Source organism: Sciurus carolinensis, chromosome 7, assembly GCF_902686445.1.
Source record: "Sciurus carolinensis chromosome 7, mSciCar1.2, whole genome shotgun sequence".
Taxonomy (NCBI): domain Eukaryota; kingdom Metazoa; phylum Chordata; class Mammalia; order Rodentia; family Sciuridae; genus Sciurus; species Sciurus carolinensis.
In genome coordinates this window covers 74,593,796-74,605,918 of record NC_062219.1, presented here as the reverse complement: position 1 = coordinate 74,605,918, position 12,123 = coordinate 74,593,796, and the positions used below count along the sequence as shown (strand labels likewise).

Sequence of the window (12,123 nt, the reverse complement as noted above, 5' to 3'; positions counted from 1 at the left end):
ACAGTTCATTAAGAGCAGACATAGAAGCTACTGTAGTTTACTAGTGACAATCAGGAATATCAATAGTGTCTCAAGTAGCAATAGCAACAGCCACCTGAAGAACTGTTAAGCTTAGTTTATTAGACAAATGTGACCCTTGTGCCTTACATCTTGAAGAATCCTGCTTCTTGCTGTATCCAGGGTTGTAAAGAAAGTTAGGCTTACATAAGAGACATGAAATCAATGTTTTTCATAAGACTTTGGATAATTTAGAATGAGAAAGTAAAAAATAGCCCAGATTTTAGATTGTAAATATCTGCTTGGCTACTAATTGGGCTAGTATAACAAACACAGATAAAGTCAGCTGCAAAGTTAACAGGAGATAATATTTCTGCCAAGGATGTGGTGAAACTGTAAAGTGTAACAACACTCTTTATTTTCCAACTCACTGAAAAATTTTGTTCTTTAAAATTGTACACTATAAGGAAACATGTTTCTTGAAATTGTATTTGTAAGAATGAAACATCCTACCTACTCTTGCTTGGAGGATCTAAGTCACTTTGATTCAGAGTAACAGTCTCAATTTCCAACTTGGCTGGTAAAAGCTTGCTTCATTGAAGGGGCACCTGAATACAACACTCCACAAATATAGTAAGTTTGTAATTTCCAAGAAATAGGAACCTGGTATTATTCTATAGTCCATATTTAAACACAGCTCTGCTTTGATTCTATCAAATACTCTTAAATTCTATAAATCTTACTTCCTTCATTTCCTGAGATATCTTATGGTTCCTCTGGTGTTCAATTTTCCTCATAGGAATGGGTCAAAAAACTTGACCTTGTCTGTAGTTTGACAGACTAGCTCCTGGTGGTCTTGGGATGATTTTGTTAGGACAGGGGTTTATCAAAACCTAGTCAAGTTTCATATCAATGGAATAGAATGTCTTTTGGGGCAATACGTAAGACTTAGCTTACACTAACATCCTCTAGTGAAAGTGAGATTATAGTGGTTGAAGTGCATGCTTAATGATTTTGAGGACTGTTTCCCCAGGATTAGATAATGTCTAGTTAGATATAATCAGTGGCAAATGTTGATAAGGACACAGACTCAAGACTTGAGATATACGTAATACCGACTGTACTAAATTTACACAGGAGGTAACAATGGAAAGCAATGACAGAGGTCAAATTTATAAGAGCTGTTGAAAGTAGCTTCTGTGATTTAGGAAGTCTGGGAGCTTCTCTAACAGTTTTGACAGAAAAGAATCACCAAGTCAACTCCAAATCCTTATTTGCCATCTATGCGAAGACTCCAATTCCCAGAAGGCAATGCTCGGCGTACTAGACTTCGCTTCCTTAGCCGGCGGGGTGTGGAGGTTTACAGAACTGCGCGTTGGTTGGAGTTTCACATACTTGCCACCAAGTACTCAGTGGTAGCGGCTCTCTTCCATCTATGTTCTTCCATTTTCAGGAGCAGCGTGGATCCTTGCGCCTGATCTCAGTGCTCGGCTGGGCGGGAAGCCTGCGGGCGGGCGGCAGGGCGCTCTAGGCCGAGCAGTGCCGTCTCTATGACCACAGGGGCGGTCCTCCGAGTCTTGCGCAAGGAGCGCCGAGGGGGCGCGCGTCAGTTCCGCGCGGGGCTGTCGGAGCGCCATGGCTTCCGCGAGAGGTGAGGCCCGGCTGCGGGGAGTGGTGGTGGTGTGGTGGTGCGGGCAACGCTGGGCGACCGGCTAGTGCCAGTGCTGCTCCGCACTTGTCGGGCGACGGCACTCTCCGCGACTGTGGGCCCGAGCCGGGCGGAGGCATCGGGTGTCAGGAGTTGGTGTCGAGTCGCTCGCTGGCGGTCAGTACAGCCAGCTTCCCGCTGCGGCTACCCTCGGTGCGGCGGACTCTGCGGGCAAGACTGCGCCAGACTCCTGGAGCTGGTATGGGTGGGAATCGGATTCTGACTGGCCAGGGCTGCAGAAGAACAGGAGAAGGGCCGGACCTGCATCACCCGTCATGAGGCAGGACAGTTCTCTGTCCTGGCCGGCGCCACCCGGTGAGGTCTCGTTTGTGCCTCCTGCCCCACGGATGTTCAGAGAAGTAAACGTTATTGGGGTATTAAAACAGCACTTTAATTGTATCGAGATGGAGAAAGCAGTCGTTAGGAGTACCTCCCAAAGAGAATGTTGTACGTAGTTAGAAGGAACATTGGTATTTTGGGTGGAAAGTGAGGTTCACCTCTCCCCCCCCAAGGGATGGTACATTAGGGCAATAATATTTGGTGACTCAATGCCATTTAAAGGTGAGTCTAATTAATCCCGCAGCACTTGTGTTTTGCTAGAGGCTTACATAAGTTGATACCAGAGCTGAATTTTTGTACCTAGGTTGGTAGCTAGGAGAGGCTGAATGACACCCTTATACTTTCTCTACCCTTTCTCCATAGAGCACTGGGCTTTACCACTAAATAAAAGAGCAAATATTTAAAGAATAGCCTTTTGCACGAGTGCCAAATTATTTTCCTTGAAGGGAAGTGTACATGCATCATCAGGCCCTGCCCAGAGGCGTTGTCTGTAGTTGCATATGCTTCTCTTATGCATTATCCCATTTCAAATAAGTCCAATCTTGAGTCCTTTTTTTGTAGCAATACAGGACATAAAGGAAAAAAGAACTATTTTGATAACAGGCATAGAATGGGGATAGCAAGATTAATGATGAATGAACACTTAAAAATTACAGAAGTCAGATCATTACCTGAAATAGTAACAATTTACAGATTAAGGCTTATTGCCTTTACATATTTGTTGTGCCTGGATCTGATACATCTGTGTAAATATATAATCCTAATGAAAATTAGTTTCCATAATAATTAGTTTCCTGATATTCACAAAGGACTTATCTGGGATCAGGTATTACAAATAATGTGAATCCTAAAATGTGATGGAAAAAATATAACTCCAGACTAAGTTTCTTTCTGGTACATTTCCAACACAGAAACAAATTCGGTGTGGGGGCTAATGGAAACTGTGAGAAGCAGGTCACAAAGCAGGATTAAAATGTGACTGCCAGTTGCATTGTGGACTCGGTTTATCGTTACTGGCCTTGGGCATGATTTGAATTCTTAGGAAAGTTTAAAGTGAATCCGGAAAAGTTAAAAATCCTTATAATTAAAATTTCATACTGGAAAATTTATGAATGGAAGGTCAGAGGCGATCATGCTTAAGACCTTATTTTTAAAAAATTGAAATGTTTCTAAAATTGTATTATATACCAAAATCCTACATGTTTTACAAGTATTTAAACTTACTGTTTCTTTTTCCTTAGTAGTTATTTTCAAGAATATAATATACAGATTCCCATATAACCACTATGCAAACAGTTATTGTTTTTCAAAGTTGATGACAAAATAATGTTCTAAGTCAGAATATGTTTCTAGGCTACAAATATTAGATTTAGTGTTTAAACATTCACTGTTATTTTCAGAATTAGAACCCTATATAAGAGCTAAAATAAAGTAGATTTGAATTGGCAATTCTAATCTCTCTTATTTGTGAAAGCATTGATAATTTAGGACATGGGTGGGCAAACTTTCTGTAAAGGACTGATGGTCTTTGTCTAACTATTCAACCCTGAAGTTGTAGAACAAAATGTAGCCAAAACAATTTGGAAGCAAATGAGTGTGGCTATGTTCCAATAAAACTTCATTAATGGATGCTGAAATTTGGATTTTGTGTAATTTTCACGTTATAAAATGTTATTTAAAATTTTTTTCAACTATTTTTTAAAAATGTAAAATCATTTTGAGCTTGCAGGTCATGTAAACCAAGCAACAGTGTTGTTTGCTTTCCCCAATCTAGGGACATGCTTTCTCCTATACTGATTAATTTGAGGTTATTTTATTTTTTAACTAAATTTTTTGGGGTGCTTGGCCCTCACCTCTGCTTGGCAGGTGCTGTACTACTGAGCTACACCTCCAGCCCTATTGCTGTTTGTTTTTGAAGGAATACATATTCCCCTGGTGTAGGAAAGTTTTAGAACAAAGCAAGTATTGTAGTGGTATCCTTAACTTCCTTTTACACATTGCTTTTTGGCTTTTCAGATCTTTGGAAAGAAAGTTTAAACAGTTATAAGCTCCATTTTTTTCAGTTTTACCATAATACTTTTTAGTTAAGACCTGTAATTTTAAAACTTTACCTATAACTTACAAATTTTTAATTTACTCATAGGGAAACATATAAATTAAAGAATCTGTTTCCTTGTTAGGTTGTCTTATGTTAACATATTTAAAGGTAATCTTTTTGAAATACCTATTTTATTTTCCTGCAAAAGTCATTTTTGAATTGTGATTAGGATTCAAAAGCAGTGAACAAAAGCACTAAGTTTAGTTATAATAGCAGCCTGGAGTCACCCTATCCATGTCTCTCTGATTTTCAACCTGAAGTTGGCAAAGCATTGCCTCACTGACCAAATCAGCCTGTTGTTTATTTTTGTATGGCCCATGAGCAAAAAAAAAAAAATTTTTTGAACAGATGAACACTTGCAGTTAGTTGATCTGATGCAGAACACTAAGTTTGAACACTAAACAAAATAGTACCTCCCCAAAATAATTCCATTCTCATTAGTGAATTGTATTATACTAAATTATAATTTATATAAATACCTTACATGAAATTCCATTTTTTGTCTTGCAAAGAAAGAAATAGTTTGAGCTTATATGATGGCAGTATGAGTAGAAAGTATGAGAAAAACGTGGTACCTAGTGCTTGTGGTTTTATTAAAGTAGTGGAATCAACTCTGGTGCCTGAATAATGGCAGCTGCTCAGATAAACTTGCAAACAGTTTTTAAGTTGAATGCCTGTAAGTTGAGTATTTCCTGCATTTCAAGACTGGGCTGGGGTTGTAGCTCAGTGATAGAGCACTTACCTAGCATGCATGAGGCACTGGGTTTAATTCCTAGCACCACATATAAATAAACAAAATAAAGGTCTATTGGCAACTAAAAAAAAAAAAATTACAAAAGAAATTAACTGGAAAATACTGTGTACTAATGATTAAACAAAATACTTCTGCCTTAAAAAGTACAGTGTGCCAGAGATAAGCCAGTGTTTTTTGACATTTGAGGCATTCCACATGCTTCATGTGTTATACTGAATAATTTTAATTACATGAAGGCCTGCTGGGCCTGGTACAAGAAATGAGATGTTTACTGACATTGGGACAGCACCTGGAATTAAAAAAAAAAAAAAAATATATATATATATATATATATGTAAATATATTATCCTTTTATTATTTAAAAAAAGGAAATAGGATTTTAAACATTATGGGGTTTAAAAATATATTTTGTGCTGGAAATTGGAAAGCATTTTGGGCTATAACTAGTTAGTTGGTTAGCTTTTATATACATACTATTGTCTGCTAAATAATATTTTTGTTGCACATATTTTCCAGAAAATGTCAGCTTACTATTCAAGTTATACTGCTTGACAGTGATGACCTTGGTGGCTGCAGCTTATACTATAGCTTTAAGATACACGAGGACAACAGATAAAGAACTCTATTTTTCAACCACAGCTGTGTGTGTTACAGAAGTTATAAAGCTATTGCTAAGTGTGGGACTTCTAGCTAAGTAAGTATAAACACTTTTAGTGTGTTGTTTTCTCAGTTAAGGTATTTTCTTTATTAGAAAATTCAAGCTACATCATTTCATGTTTGATTGTTTTAGAGCAGTGTTTCTCAACTAGGGCTGATATTGCCCTCCAAGATAACTTGGGGGATGCTGTTGGCATCTATGAAATTTGCAAGAATGCTGCTAAATATCCTACAATCCATAACAGCTCTCTATAGTAAACAGTTATCCATCCCCAAATATCAGTAATGCTGAGGTTAAAGAACTGTGCTCTACACCAGGGGTTGGCAAACTGTGGCCCATGGGCCAAATGCAGCTTGCTGCCTATTTTTGTTGCAACAGAGACTATATGGCTCAGATAGCCTAAAATATTCACTGTTTTGACCCTTACAGAAAAACTTTGCTGACCTCCGTTATAGAGGAATGTAAGGATAGTAATAAACTTTTCTTGAGTGTTTCCTGTGTGAAGTGCTAGGCACTATGCTAATTGATTTTCATGAATTTTTTCATTTAAGCTTTATACATTTTGAGATAAGTACTGTAATTGCCTATTTTATCGGTACAGCATGTGAGGAGCCTTCATATTACACTGCTAATATATGGCAACACCAGGCATTGAATTAGTAGCATCATATAAATATCATTTTAGCTAGCTAAAGAGGCAGTGAAGAGAGGGGTAAGGATAGGATCTTTGGAGTAACAGGGACTTAATTTTAATGCTAAACTCACTGGGATTATAAATTCACTTACATTTGTTAACCTCTCTAAACTTTAATTTCTTTATTTTTTTAATTGCATAAGGTAATACCATGGTGAGAATGAAATAAAATCCTGGAATAAATGACTTATGGAAATATTTATGAGATGAGGACCTCTTTTTTTTATACTTGGGATTGAACCCAGGGGCACTTAACCACTGAGCCACATCCCTAGCTCTTTTTTATATTTTGTTTAGAGACTGGGTCTCACTGAGTGACTTAGCGCTTGCTTTTGATGAGGCTCGAACCACTGGGATTACAGGCATGTGCCAGTGTGCCCAGCTGATGGGGACCTCTTCGAATTATTAGGGCAGTTCATGGTTCATACAGGTTCAAAATGTGTGTTGGTGAAAGTGGGGGAAGTGGTAAGGAATACCATGTATGTAGGATTTTAGGTAGAAATAGACAAGTTACATTTAAATATTTCTAGACTCATTTCTAAGTTCTTTTTTTTTTTTTTTTTTTGGGTGCTGGTGATACGAACCCAGGGCCTTGTGCTTGCAAGGCAAGCACTCTACCGACTGAGCTATCTCCCCAGCCCCCATTTCTAAGTTCTTAACAAACTTTTATTGATTTTTATTGGATAACGAAACTTTTAACACAGCTATCAGTTTGGGAAAGAAACGCAGTGAAAATGCTGAAAATTGGTTCTAGATTTTGAAAGGACAGCTAGCTTGTAATAATTCACTTGAAGCAATTGGCATTTGAGAAAGAGGAATAAAATGTTCAATAAGGGGCTGGGGTTGTGGCTCAGCAGTAGAGCGCTCACCTAGCATGTGTGAGGCACTGGGTTTGATCCTCAGCACCACATAAAAATATAAAGGTATTATGTCCACCTAAAACTAAAAAAAAAAAAAAAAAACCTAAATAATACTGTGTTTGGGCCACTAAGAATGTATTGGACAGTTAAGAGTTGCTGCAAAGAGTTGCTGCTGAAAAACTTGTAGTTTAGTGATATGAAGTCTGCAAGAAAGTCAAAGAAGACAACACCACTGTTTCTTTGTGTACATGTAAAAGCAGGTTATTTAAAAAAGTAAGCAGTTCAAAGGCAGACAAGATGTTATATAGTTTGTTAAAAAGCTGATTGGATATCCGTACTTTGCTGTGATGGCAAGACTTCTAACAAAATATTTGTTACTTGAAAAATTTATGAGATGATTTGTTATGTACAAGGAATCAAACTTGTTATATTTGAAAACTGTTTTCTATATAATGTTAAAATAATTTTCTAGAACTGAACAATGAAATTAGATTTTTCTTTGTGTCTAAAGTGGAAATAATACTGGATCACCTGAGAATAAGGTTGATAGTTTTGGGACATTATGGGAGGATGTGGAAGGATTACATTAGAAATAACTAAAGTTTTTGGGTTACTGTTTAAGTAGAAAAAACTTTTAAATGAAGTAAAAGCTTTTCCTTTCTACCCATTCTTACCCTATAATGAAGTATAACAATTTTATGGAGTTGACACAACTATTATCCTAGAATTCCAATTTTATCTGAACTCTGCAAAGTTTAATCTCATTAAAGATCCATCAGTTTGGATGTTTATTTAGCATGGTTTTTACAGCAATGCTGTTTGCTTAATAATATGTTTAACCTTGGTATTAAAATAAGTCCATATCATTTCATATTATATATTATGTCATTTTAGATAGGATTGGAGGACAGAGATTCATTGAAGTGGCACCAGAAATTCTTAGCATCTTATAATTTAATTTCGCTTACAGAAAAGTATCACTGCCACATCCAAATAATCAGTGCTTCACACCTGCAAACATTTTAAACATATAATCATGCTAAGACCGTTTCAAGATATTGTTAATAAAATGTAGTGGGTCCTTGTCTGTTGGTGTATGTCTGTAATCCCAGCTACTTGGGAGGCTATGGAAGGAGAATCCTAAGTTTGAGGCCAGCCTGGGCAACTTAGCAAGACCATCTCAAAATAAAAATAAGGGCTGGGAATGTAGCTCAGTGGTGGAGTGCTTGCCTAGCATGTGTGAGGCCCTGACTTCAATTCCCAATACTGAAAAAAAAAAGTAATGGGATAGTCAGGTTCATTTATTTATTTAGCTAATATTTATCAAGCCCAAATTATAAGCTTAATACTGTTCTATATGCAAGAAATAAAGTTGCAAACCAAAAAAGCATAGTTCTGCCCTCAATAGAACTTATAATCTAATGGAGAACCAAATATTAATATGTTAAGACTAAATTGGTGGGGTTATAAAGGAAAAGTAGAGGGTACTATAAACAATTATAACAGAGGGCCTTTATTGTATTGGAGGGTTTCCTCTAAAGGAAGTTACAATTAGACCTAGACCTGAAGATTGAATTCGAAGTTAGGTAAGTAAAGAAGAGAGAATGCAAAGAGAACACTGAGATTCTTGAGGCAGAAACATTCTTGACATTTAAACAATAGTTATCAGCCTGTGTGCTGTGAGAGTGGAGTGGTGCTAAGGTGAAGCAGGAAAGGTCACTAGGGCATAAAAGGGTAAACTTGTGGGCCTGTTAAAGATTTGGGGGTTTGATCTCCCACATATTAGCAAATCAATGAGCAGTTTAAACTGGGGACTAACATGGTAGCCCATTTTGCTTTAAGAGTCTTGTTGACCCTTTTAGGGTATGGACTGGACAGTTTGGAAGTGCAGTGAAGTGCCTTGAGTTGGAAGGAGGGAAACTTATTAAAGGCAAGTGATAATGACTTAGGATGACAGCACAGTATTGAAGAGAAGTTAATGGATTTGAGTTATGCTCTGGACATATAATCTATAGGACCTAGTGATGGGTTTGTACAGTCAGTTCTCATTATATTTAATGTTATATTTTATGAAGTCATCGTCAGCATTGGATTAGTGAATGTGAAATTGTTGCTCCTAGGGAAAAATACAGGTTTAGGTTCCTGTAAACCTCTGGTCACATTTTTGTCAACGAATCCATGTATAAACTTTTGTATGTTTTTCATTTTAAAGACACATACTGTAGTTTGGATCTTAAATATTCCCTAAAGGCCCATGTGTTAAAGACTTGGTCCTCAGCCTGGCACTACTGGGAGGTAGAGGAACCCTTACGAGATGGGGCCTATTGGGAAATCTTTAGGACACTGAGGACATGAACTTGAAGGGGACTGTGGGATGCTGGTTTCCTCCTCTTTTTCTCTTTAGCTTCCTGGCTATTAGATGGGTGGTTTTGCTCTGCCATGCACTCCCACCATGATATGCTGGCCTAGCTAAAAGCAATGGGGCAAACCAATCATGGACTGAAACCTCCATAAATGTGAGCTATAATAAATCCTCTCTGTCTTATCTATCACATATATTTTCTCCATAATGCCATATTGTAGCCTTCTTAGAACACTAAGTAGCACTTGAGCACTGTGCTTGGGGGCCATTATAAACAGCAAAATCATCAACAGAAAGCATAAAATTGTGAAAACTGTGGCACCAAATAGATTGCACTTGCTTGCAGTATGAGAGCTGACAGTAGAATGCTGCCTTGTTCAACCTCAGCTGGGAATGTGCATGTTGGGGGACACGACTCTTTGGCATCTCTGTACCTATCTACCAGTGATTGTAAAGGCACTTCAAGTATTGAATAGAGGGTTACAAATAAATTTTAGAGAGTAGGAGAATTCATACATCTATGAATAAGGAGGATTGACTATAAGGTAAGAGAAAGGGAGGCATCCAAAATCATGTCCATGTTTCCTAGTATAAATACCTGGATAGTTGCTTTTTTCTGAGACAGGAAGAAAAACAAGATTTGGGGAGAAGAAGATACTAACAATTTAATTTTGAGTAGGTATAATGTAAAGTTTTAATGACATTGAGACATTTGAGTGGGCATGGAGAATAGATAGTTTGATTAAATGGGTCTGGAAGAAGACAGGTGTGGATTGAAATAAATTTGAGAGTCCTTATCACAAAAAAAGTAATATCATAGGATTAGAAGAGATTGTTAAAAAGAGTGATTTTGTAAAAAGTTTTTATATTTTTAGTGTCATTTGATTCCATACCCATTAACGAGTACTCTCTTCTGGACAGGATAACTAGAAACCCCAGAACAAATATAAAGAGATATACATCATAACAGATGCAGTCTTTTTCGACAAGTAGAAGTTAGCTTCTTTAAGAAATCACATGAGTAAGTCTGATTTGAGGTTAGTACTCTAGAACTTTGTGAAGAATTAAATTGCACATGCTAGGGTAAACATAACTTTAAAAGAGTATAGATTAGAATATTTGGATGCCAATAATTTAAGCGTAAGTGGTTGAAGCTTCAGTGATAGTTCCTGGTGAGACTTTAGAGATTTGTAGTGTGAGAATTTTGAGCCTGGAAAGGAACTAATATAATCTCTAACAAATTGATCATTTGACCAAATGGGTTATCTAGGTTCCAGATCCAGTGTGTCAACTTTCTGTCACTATAACAAAATACATTAGATAATCAACTTATAAAGAGAGAGGGTTTAGTTTGGTTCATAGTTATGGAGTTTGCAGTCCATGATAGGTTGGTCCTTTTGCTTTTGCTTCTGTAGCTAAGCAGCAAATCATAGCAAAACACACGCAGAGTAGAGCTGCTCACCTCATGGCCACAAAGCAGTAAAGAGAGAATGGAAGGGCTGGGGTCCCACAGTCCCCTTTAAGGGCATGCCCTCAATGATTTAAGGACCTCCTACTAGGCCACACATCTTCAAGATTCTACCACCAATAACACCAAGCTAGAGACCAAGCTTCTGGGGGACAGTCAACATCCAAACTATAGCACCCATGTTTTAAATGAAAGGTCAGTCTGTCAGAATCTGAGGTGGAAGAGGATTTCTATAATTAGGAAATACTATTTAAACAGAACCTATGATGGCAATCTAGGTCAAATGGCTGAGACACTAATTCTTCTTGATTCTTTTTCTTCCCTTTATCCTTTCTTTAAGGCAGAAGTAGAAGGGTTGTAATCCCTAACATTCATATTAGTATGGCAAAACTTTTGTAGGCTGAAAAGTATAACTCGCTTGCTAAAATACTGGAAGATAATAGCTTAATTCTGATCCTAAATCTCTTCTTTGCCCTACTTATTCAAATATTTAAAAGAGAACAAACCAAAAAATTATAAATGCAATTCACTGGACAATTTGGGACTATTTAACTTCATACAAGAAAGAAATTGGTTTCAATGAAGTGTGCCTGATACATCCTGGGTCTATAGAGACTATGGATTTTATCTTTATTTCTTTAGGAAAAAAGTCAAATCACATTTGTTTCAGGCCATGGGAAAAGGACAAAAGGCAGATGGATACTTTGATATGACTGCCAAGAATACTGATAAATATGAGAAACCACATAGCTTATTGCTATAAGCTAAAATTGCTTTAGAAAAAAACAATAATGTCCTTTCTTCAGACTGCTGTGAAAAATACATATTTAAAAACCTCATCAGCAGATACCTAATTTCATTTCTTTAGAAAGCAAGTAACTACACACTGTAGGATACCAGCTGTTAATCACCATCAAACTGTTAGGAAAAGTGCCAAACATCCTCTTTTAAGACTGTAGCAACTAAATTTATAGACTTCAGACATTCAGAATCATTGCTTTTGAGACTGGGTTAAGGAAACAATGTTTCATGTCCCCCATTAGAGAAAGATGAAGGAACCATTCAGGTAAATAGAGCTGATATTCATTTCATTCTTATTTCTCTATGTTAGCTGTAGCTATTAATTCCTCTTATTAAAAATCTTAGGCTGAAGGTAGTTTTAATTTGCCAGAGGTGTCTAGAAAG

The 12,123-nt window shown here is 37.1% G+C and overlaps 1 protein-coding gene across 5 annotated transcripts in view; it reads left to right on the top strand.

Moving 5' to 3' along the window:
• The first annotated feature begins 1,423 nt into the window (after window positions 1–1,423).
• Slc35a1 (solute carrier family 35 member A1) overlaps window positions 1,424–12,123 on the top strand; it is a 29,942-nt gene continuing 19,242 nt past the window's right edge. For 3 of the 5 annotated variants that reach the window (XM_047558851.1, XM_047558849.1, XM_047558853.1), the window contains exon 1: window positions 5,452–5,590. Coding sequence is in view for 2 of the 5 variants with exons in the window: in XM_047558847.1 (XP_047414803.1) it covers window positions 1,981–2,020; window positions 5,413–5,590 (218 nt within the window). In the remaining 3 variants the exon portion in view is untranslated. The other 2 variants (XM_047558848.1, XM_047558847.1) reach the window with 2 other exon arrangements.